The following is a 16,991-nucleotide window of genomic DNA, read 5'->3' on the forward strand; positions in this document are numbered from 1 at the left end:
CAGCACTGCAGGAAAAAAGTCTTTTTCCACCTAATTAGTGATGCTTGCCTAATTAGCGAAGGTTGATGCAGTGGTTTTTTCTTTTTTTTTTTTTTTTTCCTCTCCTGTGTTACAGATATACGCGGACTGCAGGGATTTCTCGATCAGGCCTCGAGACTGGGACTTGATGTATCATTACAAAAAGTGGACAGGAACATCAGCAGAGTCTTTGCCAACCTTTTCACTACCATGAAAACAGAAGAGCTGAACCGCTATCGGGACACATTGCGAAGGGCTATCTTACTCCTAAGCCCACGGGGAGCCCAGACTTTTATTAATGAGGTCAGTGCACAGTTGTTTTTATCTTCAACATTTCAGGAACATATACAGTGACTTATGCGATACCTTGCCACGTTTTCTGAAGGGGTAAATTTTGACAATGCTGGTTGGTAAATGTCAAAGAAGATTGTCAGACTCTGGTATTACAGAATTGAAATATCAGGTACTCTGTGTAATGCATACTTTGTGGTTAATGGAAATAGGGCAGTATGGACCAGATGGGCACTCTCAATATAATACACAGCTCGATGGGGCAATTATTTTTTTTCTAGTTGTCTCCCATACCGATAATTTTGACCTGTATTTCAACCGCAATTGACAAGTGACCAGAAAATCTACTGTAGTCTATAGGAAATGAAACATAATGTGCCGATAGTCATCTTTACTGTGGAAATCTCCAGATTCACATTAAAAGGGCATGTTATTGATGTTTGAAAGCTGAATCAGAGTTTTTTATCAAGTATGAAGTAGGAATTACATGTTCATCTTTTTTTCTTAGTGGTTTCTTGAAATCAACGAGGCTAATTAGGACAGGAAGGTAGCTGTTGGGCAAACTTGTAATTAATGTTGTGCTGTGGGCTAATTTTTGTCATTAATTAGTTTTATCCAGCTTTTTAATATTAAATAATGAATTATTTTAGAGTGCTTTATGTGTCAGAGTTGAGAATGAGAATTGGATCCTCATATAAATATATGTGTATTCATTAGCTAAGAATTTGGCGATGAAGTAGGGATTTTTTAAATTTTTTTAACTAACCGCGGATAAGATTGAACCGAAATGTTAAATGCGTGAGACCCCTGTTTCCAATTATCAGTTTTGCTGTATCAAAGCCTGCTAAATTTTAAAAAAAGTCAACTTAAATTAGCTCATTAATTTTTTTATCATAGCAGTATAAGTAAATGCTCCACATTTATGTTCATCGGTGATTTTAAAATTAATAGGGTAAAATTTATCATAAATAAATGAGGCAAATGGGTAGCTTGAGAAAGAGTAAGCACAGGGACAAATTCTATTCGTGTTTGTGCATACATGGGGATTTTTCAGTAGAGGAATGAGGGAGTACTTGCCCTCAAAGTGTAGTAAGCTATACGCAGCTCAGTCAGTGCTTTTATCTGCTTCATAATAGACCTCCAGCAAAAAGAATACATTACTTAGTTTTCCACTGAGTCCTAACAAAGTATCCAAACCCGTATTAAAAAGAAATCAACATGTGTGTTTTATTCCGACCCATGCTGGGTAGAAAGTCTGTCCCCCTTCAGTTCACAGGGCTCCAGAAATGTTCGTAAGAGTTACGTGCGTGCACCGTCAGGACCCTGCAGTTCTCCCGAGTGTAGGGGCTAATGTATTAAACTGTTTTACTACTCACTTCACCTCAAAGCAGTGTGTATTATAGGCATTAAGGCTAATGATCTTGATATATTTCCAGATCCCTGCAGGAGTTTAACTGTGGGCAGAAATGAAAAGTAATTTATTTGGCACTCTTCTTATATCGAATCTTGATTGATTCAGAAAAGCTTTATAAAAGAAAATTTAAATCTTGGAAAGGAACTCTCAAAAGGCTTGAGGTGCACGGTGGTGGGAGGAAGAATCCTTCGCTAGCGGAGGCCGGGCTTACTTCTTGTAGAGAGTTATGGTAACTGTGATTCCTCAGTGTCTCAGTCAGTAAGTGCAACTGATTATCTAGAGCACAATTTCAGGCAGTCTAGAATAATAACTTTCTGCTTAAATGAAATATATATTCTTACACCATTCACAACGTGCAGCACAAAGTGCCTTCAATGGGTTTACATGTTTCCATGCTTAGTAACTACTTCATGCTATAGGTACTATATAGATATAAACTGATGAGTATTGTTACAAATCCGACTATGCATCTTGGAAGTAGTTTGAGGTTTTGAAACAATTTCCCTCTTCAGTTTTGGGGAAAAAAAAATCTAGGTCTCAAAAAAAAAAAATAGTAACCTGAGAAGAAATTCAGAGACTTTATTTTTAAATTTTGGGTATATTTATTTTCATCTTTTCTATTTTAGCTCAAATTACAAATAAGAATTTAAGAACAAAAAGAAGAAATTGGATTTAAAGCTTTGTTTCCATAAATTTCTGGAAATGCAAAATTCCATGTGAAAAAGAGATTCCTTATTAAGATTTTCAGTTTTGCTGAGTTGATGTTTTGTAGTGGGGAAAAATGTCTGAAAAACTTCAACTGGATCTTATTAATAACTTGCCTAATAACATATCATCATAAAAACCAGGCATTGCACACAAACCCTCCTGTGGAATGCAGAACGAAAATAAGATACTTTCTTGGAGAGTGTCTGGATTATGAACACTGACATGAATGGTTTTAACAAATTTTTCTTAGCACAAGTCGTAGACATCAGCCATTGGAAGCTGGTACAAGATTTATTTTGCCTGTTTGATATTGTAAGTGATAGATTTTTCCTGCTAAAAATATAGATCCAGATTTCAGCCTTGCTTTTTGTCTCTTGGGTGGGCCAGAGAAATCCCATCTGACTTTGGATGCACAGGTTATGGGACTCTGACGTCTCATACATGAAAAACTTTCTAAATCCCAGAACAACTAAATTTTAGGGCTTTTTCTTTAATTTTTGTTTAAGCATCGTTTTCACTTTATTGGCTTAGCATCCTCAATGCTTGGTTCTGTCATGTGTCAAACTTACTGCAGCAGAAATTATAGACATTTTCACAAGTTTTCAAGGTTTATTATTCTGCTATAAAACTACTTTGACCGTAAAAATGGGGGGGGGGCAGGGAACAGTAAAAAAAAAATCTTCTCAATGGTATAGGTATAAACCTGTAATCAGCCTGTGTTAAGAAAATAGGAGGTAAATGCATTTATAAAATTTTAGCTACCCTAGGTTTTGCATTAAAAGGTCACTTGGGGATTAACCCAAAGCTAATATAAAGAAAGTATGTCACTCCTTAATCATTTGGAGAAAAATGTTCCCTTCTCCACCTGTGAAAATCCTTGCTATACTTGGCCTGGTGCCATTGTTCAGGTTATATGCAAACCCGGCCTCAACTGTAACAGGTATGCATATAACAACAACAATGATTTTACATTTTGAAGACTGTGCAATCTCCTTGCAAGGAAATATATATAGAAAGAAAAGAATAAAAACTGGTCATTCCGAAATGGGAAGAGCATTACTTTCAGCTATTCCGTTAGTCTCTTTGGCCCAGACACAGGATCTGAGACTCAAAAGTCTCCCTCTTTGCGACAGCCAGATTTCACCTGCCTCTTCCACTTCCCAATGGATAATTTTGTTGATGCTGTTGCAAGTAGAGATATAGTTGTGTGGATTGCTTTGATCATTAAGGGCTCTGCGCTACATAGTGATATGAATCCATGGAAGACAGTTCAAAGAGAGGTGATAAAAACTATAAAAGGAAAGGAGAGCATGGCTTATGAAGACAGGTCTCAGGAGCGTGCTGTATACGGCCTGCCTAAGGGAATATAACTGGCAAATACGTGAGAAGAAACATGAGAGGAGGGGGAGGAGGAATTATTTAAGGTGATGATGGGTGGTCTAACACGAAGTAATGACCTGAAGCTAAACAGGGAACGCTTTCTAACAGGGAGGTCAATTAGACAACGTGAGCACTTGGTGAGAGAGGTCGGTGAGGCATCGTTCTTCAGGGTGTTCAGGAGTTCACTAGATAAAACGCTTGGGTAACTTCAGCAGTCTGTCTTGAACTAGTTCAAAGGATGTTTTAGATAACCCACAGGGGTCCTTCTGATGACACATCAGGAAACATTTGTTATGTGAATAAATTCAGACTTTGTACATTGTGTGTGCAACGTATCTGAAGAGGAGGAAGAGATCTTGTAGTTTGGTGTTCCTCAAGTTTCCTATTGTAGAAGTGCAGTAACTGCTAGCTCTGGAGGGTTTGGGATTTTTTCTTTTTCACAGAACACATATGGTTTGTTTGGGATGTGTATTTTAATGAGATTTTTCTTTAAAACTGTAGGTGATATCAGTTGCTTTATCGACTTCTGTTGTCTTTCCAGTATTACTACCTTTACTTTTGCAAACCAGTAAAATTGAGGCTGTGACACAGTTGCGTGTGGTTATTGATTTGAAAAGAGAAAGAATTCTTGGCTTTACAAAACCTTTAACTCAGTGTGACTTGTTTTTTGGCAGCTTCACTGAAGTGCAAAATATTTCTGTTTAGGTGCATCTTTGGAAATGGTATCATTGCTTGTGAGTCTCTCTTGCCTGTAAGCTGGCAAGCTTACTGCAGCAGGCTTCTTAGTGTGCAGGCATATCCCTGCAGCATCCCAGCTGAAAGCAGAACTCTTTGCATGCCTAGTATAGTAAACAAGTTTAAGAAACCATTTAATAATCAGAGAGAGCAGATTAATTGCATTAAAAATTAATGCTAAACCCCTGTATCATTGCAGCAGGGTTATCTGAATCACAGCAATCCCAATTTGTGCTGAAGTTATGAACTTCCAGAATAATGCTAATTTTGTTCAACACTTGTAATTTCTCTCTGCCCTGTTTATGTAGTCACCTCTGTGTCCTCACTGGAAGGCAGACTGCTCTCTGTTTCTTTTTTACCCTAGTTCATGTCAAATGTCCTGACTGGTTCTTTAAAAAAAAAAAAAAAAAAAAAATATAGGTAGTCTGCTTTTGGTTTAGGCTTTTGGGATCATTTCATGCTGATTTGTGGCCTTCCTTCATTCCTGGTCCCTGAGGAGGCCGAGCGCGTTGCTCCCGGAGCACTCCTGGCTGGCACTTGTTTGTGCACAACGCTCCAGACTTCTCTTTCTCCCTTCTGCAGTCGGCGACATGCTATTACTTGACGGGAGCTGCAGGAATTATTTATGGCATCTTGAACAGTCTGCACCCACAAGGAATTGTAGGAAATGGTTTTTCACAGGAAGCAAAGACCTTTACTTTTCAGAATTTAACAGGAAAAAAGGTTTAATACTAATTTTCTGGCACTTGGCATTTCATATTGGCATGTCTCTCTTTTATTTGTGTTGTAAATGTTCAGCATGTTAGTCCGTATCTCTGTTTTATACACAGTATATAAATATCTGGAAATATTGGTGAATAATTTGGGGAAAAAATGTTATGCCTCTCCTGTTTTTAGAAGGCAATTTCTTTGTTTAAAGAGTTGGTAGTGATTTGTGAACGCTGGTAACAGAACTGTAGAAATAATACAGTCTTCTTTCAATAGTTCAAGTTAAATTATACCCACCTTATTTTTTCTAAATCCTCCTCTGATTTTTCTGTTTCTTCCTCTGAGCTAAAATCTTGTCTGCTATTGTTGCCATTTGCAATACAGTAAGACTCTGTGCTTAAAGAGAATAATAATCATAATTAAAACCCAAGCAAACCTCATTAAACTGCTAAAACCTAATGGAAAACAAAGCCTCCTATTTTGGGATAAATTGGCTTGGAAGCAGGTTTCTTTCCATTGGGCCAAAAAAAAACCCCCAAAACAAAAACCCTCCCACATTTTGTTCCACTGTGCTTAGTCCAAGCTATGGAATCACAGTGAGAATATATTTGGAGAAATCATTTACATATGTTGGTATAGATTTGTTGCCACTGTGAAGGGGGGGAAAAAAAACCCCAATCATAGTTTGATGAATAAATGACTTTAGAATTGTTTACATAGCTTCATGTAAATGACATTCCTTTTACTACTGCAGGTATGTTTAAAATATAATTTTAGAATAATTATATCTTACAATTTTAGAAGAAATTTTTTCACTCAACTATTAACATTGCATCAGATTGTGAACCTGAATGTTGAAACCATAAGAAACATGAGGCGTGCATCCAATTTTGTACATCTCTAACAATAACTGATAGCAGCTTTGTGAGTCTTTGTGGCTCAATTGAGAAAAAATTATGGAAATCAAATACATTGGCAAGAGTTACACGAAGTCCTTATGAGTCTAGAAACTGCTTTACTAGCAGTCTCACTAAGTCCCTCAATGTCAGTAATCACATGTCTGGTCTGAAGGAACTAGATTTTTCAGCTCATATTTTGAATCTGATGACTGAGCACGTATGCATAGGGGATAATTTATTTTTAAATGTTATTAAATCTGTACGTACAGGAACTGGGCGTTCCTCTTGCTCCAAATGCTTAATCCTCAGTGTACTTTGGGGTCCTTGTTTCACTGCAGGTGTTCAGTAGCGAAAACATGACTCAATTCCTGAAAAATTTGCTGCTGTCCACAAGTAAGGACGTCAGGTCTAAAGGAAACTGTGCCAAATATCTGGCTGACAAAATTGTTGAAATATTTTAAATTAACTTCTAATTGTTTCATGAGCTTCATTAATTTTCCTTTTTTTTGCTATTTTTCATTCATTAATTTTTTTTTCATTCTCTTTGTTAATTTTCTCATCTATTATATTTTTATCTTTCCTCAATCTCACAGAAGTGGTGTATTGAGCCACACATAGTGCTTCTTCATTAGTAGTGCATTTAATAGCACCCAGCATGGCTTTTGCAAGAACTGAGACAGGACAACTCTCAAGCGAGCAGTAAAAAACCAAGGCTACCAGAAACTAACCCCACCTCACCTACTTTTGCATGGCTGTTTTTTCCAAATTATTTTACTTCAGATTGTTCATCTGATTACTGGAATACTGTGTAATTTAAAGATAAAGATTACATATATATGTATTTTTAAGGTCGTGGAAAGTTAAATTAAATGCTCTGACATATCTGTGGTCATTATAATACATAAATATATGCAAAATGTTTCTTTAAAATATTGCAAATCTGCAGATTACTTTATCATTCCCAGCAAGGATAATATTCTGCAATTTAGGTATAATTTACCTGAAAGCAGAGATTACTAATTGATTATGGATGATTAATTTTAAAATAGGCTTCTGCATTTGCATTTCATCACTCTACGAGTGTTTGCCTATTGTAAGACGCGAGCAGAAGCAGTACAGGTACATAAGAAAATGAACTTGCCTTACAAAAATCAGAAAAAAGTAATGGCCGTACAGAAGCTATTTGCCATCTTCCAGTTCTACTTTTTCATATAAATTCAGTGAATTGTTCAGCTTAGTCTGCTAGGGCAACTTGACTTTCAAGATTATAAAATCCATACTGCAATTATTATATATTCATTTTTTGAACCTTCAACACCAGTGTGTACACAACATAGCTATAGGTTGACTTTTTCCATGGACACATCTGCATGTGTCTCTAAGCACAAGCATTGACTTGGAGTACAGAGTTTTGCACAGACAGTCAGTCATCTCTCCCCTAAAATGCACTTCTAGACCTGCTGTTCTGGATTAAGAAAATCACTGACTCATTTCATTAGTTGTTTCAGAGGTTATAGAAGGTGGCCATTTATCCTTAGAAGGGATGAGTAATAATTGCTAATAATAATTTGCACCTGCTTTGCATCTTTTCACAGGAGGTTTTTAATCACTTTTAGTAGGTGAAATAAAATGATATTTACCCAAGACTTATTTTTAGTTTCAAACTAATTTGGAAAATTATTTAAGCCTTCACTAATTGCTTGCAGCATACAGTATAGTGCAGTCTGTGTGTGAGATAAAAGCTTGGGTGAGATTTACCTTGGTTTGAGAAGATTAATCCCAAGCAAGGTGTCCTAGGACTGATGTTCTGTTTCTCTTAGTTATTTTGATGTCGGGCAGGCAGTGCCCAACGTAGGTGCAAGGGTTAGTGTTGGTGATGCAGTGCTGCCTGGTGTGTAGGAGACCACACCGAATGCTATGCCCATTTCTTCACGAGGTGTAGACCTGCTAAACAAATCCCAAGTAGAGGCTCATGGGAGCTCGCTGGAAATGTAAGGGAAGAAATATTTGGGAACCTTGTTCATCAAGGACAAGCAGTTAGATCTGATTAAATTACGGTTATAACTTGAGACAGTGTGGTAACTGCAATAAGATTTTTTCCTCAGGCAAAGAATGTTCTGTGTCAAATGAGTAGAGTAGTATATCATGAGCATAAAGCATGATATGTCAGTTCATTCATTTACCTTTGTACCTTGAAGGGTGGCAAATACCTTAAAAATTAGCAAGGATTTAAGAGATGGTTTGAACAGGGAGTATGGTCCTATGCTAATAATTATTTTTCCTATTGCTACTGTTAGTACTCGTGCTTGTTATACTCAAGTGTCTAGTTATGAACTGGAATGTTGTTTTACTACATGTGATATGAATGTGTGTCCCCAAGGAATTTACAGTGTGAAAAAGGTGACAGAGATATCTGGGGAGCAAAAGGGAACAATGTTGAATGTTGTTCAATAACAGAAACAGTGTCTTCATACCAGGATCTTTAAAATTAGCATTTTGAAAAGAAGATATAAAGGAATTTAAAGATATTTGTGGAATTTTTTTTATAAATAGGGGTAGGTGCAGAAGGTTGACACCAAGGCCAAAATCCTGATGAAGAATTAGAGGTAACCTGGAAGATTGGAGTAAAAAGTATATGGTGTTGGAAGTGAACATAGTTATGTCTTTGATGTGACATATAACATGGGATCTGTTAGAAGCAATGCGAAGAGATGGGTGAAATGATCAAAGCAAGGGGCTAGAGATCCTCCTTGTAGCATAAGTTTCAGCGAGATATGAGAGGAGCTTGAAATTCTTAAGGCCAGAAAGATGAACTTGGTAGTAATCAATATGTAATGTCATTAGAGCTGGGCAATGATGTTTTAACATTACAGATGGCTAAAAAGAACTGTTTGTTGGAAAGGTTATATCTAACAAATCTGCAAGATTTTGGGCTTATCCTGGATGAAAGGCTTCAAAAGAAGTAAGAGTCAAAGATGACACTTGGATTGTAGCCCAAATTGGCAGGTCTAATGTTCTAGCTGTCTATTTTAACTGAGAAAAAGGATTTCCTTTCCCTGGAGAGGGTTGAGAAATCTCCTTATCCAAACGAAGCTCATGAGGTTATCCAGAAAGCAGGTTAACAATTTAGATTGAGCAGAATATGAAAAACGTGTCACAGAGAAGTAGATCAAGACTCATCAGCATGTGAATGGCAAGGGATTTTTTGCTAGTTTGCTCGCTGGATGAAGTTAGCGTAAATGGAGGAGATTACACAGTGAATGGGTATGGGACTCTCTTCAGGAACTCGAAGAATATCATGGGAAGTATCCCCTGGAGAGGCTGTGCCGAAGGAGTGGCATAGGAGGAAACCCAGGAGAGAAGTGCAGGAAAGAGGAAGTTTACCAAGAAAAATGATAAGCTGTATTAAAAACATCTGGCAAGTCAAAGAGAAAACAGTAACAACTTTAGAGTTTTGCTAAGAAAACCGAATGTCAGTAGGAACAACTTCAGTTAATGCAGAAGGCAAAAACCAGAATGAAAAGAACTTAGACCAAGACCAGAAGAGAGAGTTCAAGGCGGTGTATGTGAAACCTGTTTTAAAGAGTCTGCAGGTAGAAGGGAGAGGGAGAATGGGGTGATAGGGATAGAGCCATGAAGCGTGTGAGAAAGGAGGGGTCTAAAATACTTTCTGGCTTCAGGGAAGAGAAACAGGGTGAGAGTAAACTATTTTAAAGATATATAAGGAGATCTTCTATTTCTTATAATGGCAACTGTGTGGAAGATGTCTTCAAAGGTACTGGGAACTGGAAGGCATTGCCCATATCATGCGAAGACACAGGCTGGCGGTGACAGCGCTTTGCTGTGGGCTGGGGCTTACATCATCTTTGCAGATGGGCAGTGTGTGCTCTCCAGAGCGACAAATTAGGAGCTGGCCCTGTTTGTCTTTGCAGTTTGCCTCGTGTGCTGTCCTCTAACCGTTGGAAAGCTGTGTATGGGTAGGCAGCAGAGATTTTACTCCCTGTTTTTTGTTGTTGGTTGTTTATTTTAATGAAGCAAACAACAATGTGCAGAATTCCTTCATATTAGTCTTACTGAGAAAGGAGAAAATTTTCCAGGTTTTTGGATCATTTCCTTTGCCGAGTGAGTGCTAAGGGAATAAAAGCAGCTCTGACAGCTTTCTGTATGGGGTGGGACATAAACTTGTTGTCATAAGGACAATTTCTGATAGTGTTTTAGTTTTTCGTAATGTCTTTTTAGTAGAAAAGCCTTTATGGTGAAATTTTCATAGAAGGTTTCTGTACATGGATTTGTTGGCTTTGTCATTGTTTTTGTTCACTGCTTATTCAGGGTTTTGTTATGATACATTTTCATAATGTTTTTTCAAGGATTAATTTTCAAGGTTGATCTCTTTCTGTTGAGGCAGGTACCTAATGATTATCCCTACAGCACATAAAATGTGGAGGTAAAGGATTATTGTTCCCCTTGTTTCCAGCTGGGGCGCGGGGGTACAGAGAAAGTAGGCAATTTGCTGAGTTCACTTGAAATGGGGACTGAACTTCTAAATGTCAAACCAAGAACTCACCCAAAAGGTCATCCTTTCATTTGATACTGCCAGGTATGCCTTTGCCACCGTTGACCCCTAGTTGTTTCATTTGACAGAACTGATAGTCCTGCCACTCCAGTGATCCTTTTGTCAGACATGCAGCCTTTGACCCATACGCACTGTGTCACACTCTCTTTGAATGGTGTATGTTGGCTTTAGTTTCAGATAAATAATGCAGCTTGCACATAAAGTCCTACAGAGCATTTAAAGAGCTGCTCAGATAACTTTAAAAATTTGTATTTTATTTATTGAATTGAGCCCTTTCATTGTAATGGCGTTGTAGTTTGCTATAGACCATGCTCTGGGAATAAGATCAATTTGTTTGGCACTGACCCATTCATTCAACTTGAAGCAATCAGATTTAAAAGCTTTGCACTTTATTAATGTGTGTGCAAATAGCAATTGGATTCCAAGGACACTCTTTAGCAAAGAACCTTGAGTGATTGGTCTTGATATATAATTCATATTTTGCTTCCAACTTTCCAAAGGAAAAAAATCTCATTAAAACTATTTTTAGATACTATTGAAAAGGGAAAAGACCCAAGCCTTGAAGTATGACAATGACTTTGTGTGTTTAATGAAAGTATCTTGACTTGAAAATATTACGAGTTCCCCAACATGTTTGCCTATAAAATTATTGGTATAGAGAATATTTTGAGATGTGCATTAGCACATTAAAAAAAAAAAAAAACAAAAACCCACAAAGCCACTCAAAACCATAACACCATAGTGTTCATTTTCTAAACTGTATTAGCATTCAAGATATGTTAAAAATCAATGTCAGTTCTGAAGGCATCTTGATTTAAAGTAAGAACAATCTAGCAAATACAGCACTTCAGCCTGGATACAGTTATGAATACACAATAAAAGTTGAAGTCAGACTCATCCTAGACAGCTCACATAACCAAGAAACACCCTAACACTGGAAATGCCACCACGTAAATAAGATGGTTACATCATCCAGGCCAAATAAACAGTCAAAATGTCTGATCTGGAAAATGTGTGGCATGCAGGAGTGCTTAAAAAAATATCAGAGACAAAATTGTGATAGAAAGGGCCTTAGGGCCTTGATGCCAAGTCGTCTTAAATCTTTGGGAAAGTATGGCTGGGATCCTCGCTGCCTGGGATCCTTCAATAAAATCCCAAAGTGTGAACCATTGCTGCAAACACCACGATTGAGCTCCAGGTAGTTTTCATGTGTGTAGGATCCTGTGAGTCAGGGCACCTCCTCTGCCAGCAGCCAGAACATCCCCCAGCTTCCTTTGGGGAAAAAATTTGTGATGTAGTAATTTCTATAGAATAGAGCTGCTGGTTGGTGTTTTGGTGGTGGGGTTTTTTTGGTTTTTTGGTTGGTTTTTTTTAATTATATTTTTCTAAAGAACTTAATAAAAGAACTTGCATATAATTATTCAGAAGAGTTCAGACAGTCCAAACCACTGGAGAACCAAGTGAATCTCATGTTTAGGTTCCTGGTTTGGATACTCATAACATCAGTTTATATTTGCATCTTCAACTTTTTCTGTCTTTCTCGCTATGTTTGAGTATGCTTTATACTTTTTTGGTTTTTTTAAATGTACATCTGGATTTCAGTAGAGATACTATTCTCTGCGGATAAGGATTAAAAGCCTTTAAAACAACTTTTTAATTTTTAAAAGAAATGTCTGAAAGATCATCTAATTTTCACCCAAGTAGTTTTTATTTTATATACCTACATAAAAATAATTAATAGGTAATAATTAATAGAGATAATTATATTTAACATAAACCATATTTGACTAATATATATGCTTATACATTATATACCATATTTATATATAAAATATGTGTATATTTTATAATATCTGCGTATATATACACACACAAAACATGCATATTATACCATACCCAGGTCAGTCACTTAAGGAGGAATGAGCACGTGTGGAAATACGGAAGAATAGAGAGTAAATGTTTGTGTTCTGTGCAGCTGGAAAAGGCAAATAAAGATACTGGAGCAGAAATGAACCAGAGAGTGCACGTTCCTCAGAATTGTTCTGTTTCAGCTCACTGAGAACACTCACATTTCTGATGTGCTCCACCGATATTTTCAAATGGTGTCAACATCATTCGGGGTAAACTAGGTGGAGAACTGTATCTTTAAAAACCTCTTGGAATTGGTTATTATTTCACACGGGGACTTGCAACACTGGTCGAATGGAACAAACACAGTGTGGAAAACCCACCTCGCTCAGGCATATTGGCACTGAATTTTCTGTAAATGGTGAAGATACAAAGAGTAAAATCAAAAAAAGGTCAAAGCCTGAACTTGAGAGCGAGCAGGGAAAAGCCGCCCCAGCGCTGGCATCCTCGCAAAGGGCGGAAGCCTCTTGGGGAACGCGAGGAGCTCTTCAGTGTGAGCGATAAACTCAGCAGGGCGCTGGTTCCTAAACGCTCTGTAGTTTAATGGGAACTGGTGCAGAAGCTGTTGGTTGTGATTTCTAAATGAAATTTGTGGAATGCTGCAATCCCGGTTGAAAGGGAAAGCAAACCTGAATGAAATGTGGAAGTGTCAAAGCATCAACAAATTTGTGAATAACCTGAGGCTGAAGAGTCAGTCTTGCTATTTTGAGGCTCGTCCCCCTGGTGTCTGCAGAAGAAAGGCTCGGTTGGCTACCTGTATTTAGTGGTTAATAAGAATGTGAAAAGGAGTCGGAAGCTCTGTAGTCTTTTAAGTAGAAAAGCTATGAGCATGTTCATGTCAACCTGGCTATACTGGACAGCTTGCATTGCTGATAGCGGCTGCCTTATATGTCAGAAGTATAACAGTCACATTGATGTTCCCACAACATGGTGTATGTAATCTTTATCTCCGTTCTGGTTCTTGCTGCTTTGAAAAATGAAATTCAGCTTTTCTAGCCGGAGAATTTATGTCTTTCTCTTGTTCTCTTTATTTCACTCCCCTTTTAAATATTTCCCTTTGTGATAAATTTAACTCGCTACTTGTGATAAATAGATTAAGAGTTTGAGATCCTAACGGTAAATAATAGTGGTGCTGATGTTAAAATGAACTACATAAGCACTTAATGAGATATGTTTGCATTGTTGCAATTGCTAATCTAAAATTAGAATTAAGAGCACACATAAATCTTTACAGGGAGGTAATGACCCAGTTAAACAATTGCCATATCAAGGTGCTTTGCTTATGTATAAAGCTGTAGTAAATTCTTTTCACCTTGACAAAAAATTTATTTTAAAAAAAAAAAAAATTGCCCCAAACTACTGAAGCTTTGATGTTGGCTGCTGTAATTAAAAGTGAACACTGAGGTCCCATCTGTTTTACCACATCACTGGAGCTATGAACACTGTCAGTGGCCATGGGCGAACAGATAAATCAAGAGGCTAGTGGACTGCTCTAGAGCATAAAGGCACTCCCGATTTTCCCGCTCAGGTCATTGATATTGATTTGCAAATGAATCTGCGTGTTTGTTTATTGGAATCGCGTCATTACTTCAGCAAAGTGTTCCAGCCAAGATGCAGCAGCTTTCCAAGGGCTCTGGATTTTGTTGTTTGTCACTGTCACTTGCTTGTGGAAGGATCAGGAAAACTAGCAATGGGGACTTGTAATATCAAAAAAAACCCCAACCAATCATACAAACAAAAATAAGTGTGAGTTAGAAAAGTACTTTGGTGCTGAAGGTTTTAAAACAACTAAATGAAGCTAAAAGGACAAGAATGCAGCAATGCTTCAACTGTGTTTTAATAAAGATAAAAACAGTGTAGTGTGGAAAATCATAGCATGTATGCCACTGCTTTTGCTAATGCCCATTATTTGCTTGTTAACAGAAGACCAAGACTAGGGAGATGGAGACTCTATGTGCAGTAAACATAGTTGTGTAGATATTTCAGGGATAAGTCCTTCCTATCAAAGGAAAAATGTGAGGATAACACTCACAAGACACCAGACAACAAAGTAATGAGAACAAGACAAGCTAAGTGGATGGGTAGTTTAGATGACTGGACAAGTCCGATGTTTGTTGGAGGAGAGTCATGTCGGTGTCTTGGGTTTGAACTACCCATATAATGAGGGTTTGAAAATGCTTTGAAAACCTTTTTCATTAATCAACAAATTCTTCAGTTATCAAAAATGACCAATTTCCATACAGCGTGTTAACATTAGGAGGACAGTTAATGATTCTGAACCTACCTATTTGTTGTTGTGCACATTTTCCCTCGATCTTGTTATGTTTTTCCTTGGCCCTGTGCAAGAATGAAGAAAAGGGAATAGGGTTTGTCTTTGAAAGAGCTGGGTAAACTAACATCATCTGTATGTGAGACGAGAGAGAGAGAATGGAATAAAGGAATGCCACATTTGTCTTGCCTTCATTCAAGTAGGGACATTTCCGCTCATCAACTGAACCTTCTAAAGAATGTCAAAATGTTATTGAAGAAAACCCCATGCAAACTCCCTTCAGCTCTTTGTTGCTTTTGACAAGAGTACATGAAGTCCTCTTATGTGCAAGAGAACTATATCAAAATGGCTGGTTTTGTGCATTTCCTGCTGCTATTTATTGGCAGGGTGGCTTCTGGAAAGGTTAAAGTAGAGTCTATTCATCCAGAATTCTGGCAGAAAAGGTAGCCAGAGATTTGGTGCCAGTCCCCTTGTTTCAACTTGACCTTGCTTCCCTCTTGGTGTTCCCTGCATACACTGCCTCTGTAAAACTTCACTGTTTCAATACTAGAAATATTTTTGGTGAGAATCCTCGGTTCAGCTAAGTTTGCATGAGAGCTCAGCCACCTCTGCAATTCCGCGCTTAATGTTTTGAGATTATGTATTGCTGGAGGAGAAATACGTGATTTTTCTTCCCTGGTGGTAAGGTCCTAGAATAGGTGGTGTTCCAGGACAGAATTAAGTTTTTGTTTTAAAATACATTGAGTTTGTAGGTTATTTAAAGAATAATCTCTTGCTCTTTCTTGACTACCAGCAATGACTAACTCCTGAGAAAGATGAAAAGTTTCCACTATGTTTTCACTATTCAGTCTCAAAAGCCAGTTATTGTGAATATACAACAAAGTAACACAAACTATCCCCATTTCACACTCATTTTTTGTGAAAATCTGGAAAAACTTCACTTGTTCTTTCTTTGATTTTTTGGGTCGTGTCATAACAGCATAAACCAAAATGAATACACCTGTTGGAATTAAGAAATCTAAATAAGGATATTTTACACTTTTGACAAAATGTAACTTAACCTATTGATTTGAGATGATGAGCAATGTGTGCAATATACAATGAAATCCTGTCATATGCTGTTACAGAGACAATCGTTCTTTTGATTGTTATTGTTTTATATTGAATGATCACAGGCTTCAGATCCATTTTGCATAGAAAAAGCTTTTAAATGTCAATGAGGGTCAGCCAGATTACCGCTGAGCACATTTTTTCCACTGTGTGCTGTAGTAATATTTGGCTCCATTTAAGAAGCTCTTATAAAAGTCATGAACTCTTGCTTTCACTTGAAGCTTCAAATAATTTGCTTCCACAGCTGATACTTGGGTAGGACGTGTTATTGACCAATACGAGCAAAAGGCTCCGACACATTGACACTGGTGAAATAGCTTTTGGAAAGAAAATTTTGGTTGATAGGTTAGGCTGTTCATAGCAATGTCATGTCAGAGTCATGTTCTAGTATTTCCATCTTTTTGTATTGCAGTGGTGGTGTGTCTGTGTATATGTGTATATCTTAAAAAATCTGCAATCATTATTATTTCTTTCTCTTGAATGAAAATGGTGACCTGTGGTGGCTAGACAGCGGTCAATTACTTCTACTGCCTGTGTGCTGAATTGCCAGCCATTTTCTCCACAGGTATTTTAAGTCTCTGGAGGTGCCTGTGTCCTCTGTTAATCCCTTAGGTTCCTGTTAGTGCTCAGACTACAAGTCCTCCTCTTTGACACCTTTGCTTAAGTGCAGGAGCCCACAGGATACCTGTCCCCAAGACCAAGTTCAGTCTCCCCAGGTTCATAATGCAGTGTAAGCAATTCCTATCTCTAATCTCAACAAAGGTGAGTTTTCAGTTTTAAGGTTTATAGATAAATGTTTTAAAGGCATGGTTTGGAAGATGAAAATTAACATGGGCATCTGTTTAAAACCAAGACCAAACAGAGAACCACCTGTCTTCCCTCTTTTAAATAAGTGTCCTGGTTTCAACTGAGAGTGAGTTAATTTTCTTCATAGTAGCTAGTATGGGGCTATGTTTTGGATTTGTGCTGGAAGCAGTG

The 16,991-nt window shown here is 37.6% G+C and overlaps 1 protein-coding gene across 4 annotated transcripts in view; it reads left to right on the forward strand.

Moving 5' to 3' along the window:
* GRID1 (glutamate ionotropic receptor delta type subunit 1) overlaps nucleotides 1-16,991 on the forward strand; it is a 533,775-nt gene that overhangs the window by 299,578 nt on the left and 217,206 nt on the right. For all 4 annotated transcript variants that reach the window (XM_054832728.1, XM_054832731.1, XM_054832729.1 and 1 more), the window contains one exon: nucleotides 116-321. In XM_054832728.1, the coding sequence (XP_054688703.1) occupies nucleotides 116-321 (206 nt within the window). The remainder of the gene's footprint in view (nucleotides 1-115; nucleotides 322-16,991) is intronic.

The sequence above is a fragment of the Grus americana genome, chromosome 7, assembly GCF_028858705.1.
Source record: "Grus americana isolate bGruAme1 chromosome 7, bGruAme1.mat, whole genome shotgun sequence".
NCBI lineage: Eukaryota > Metazoa > Chordata > Aves > Gruiformes > Gruidae > Grus > Grus americana.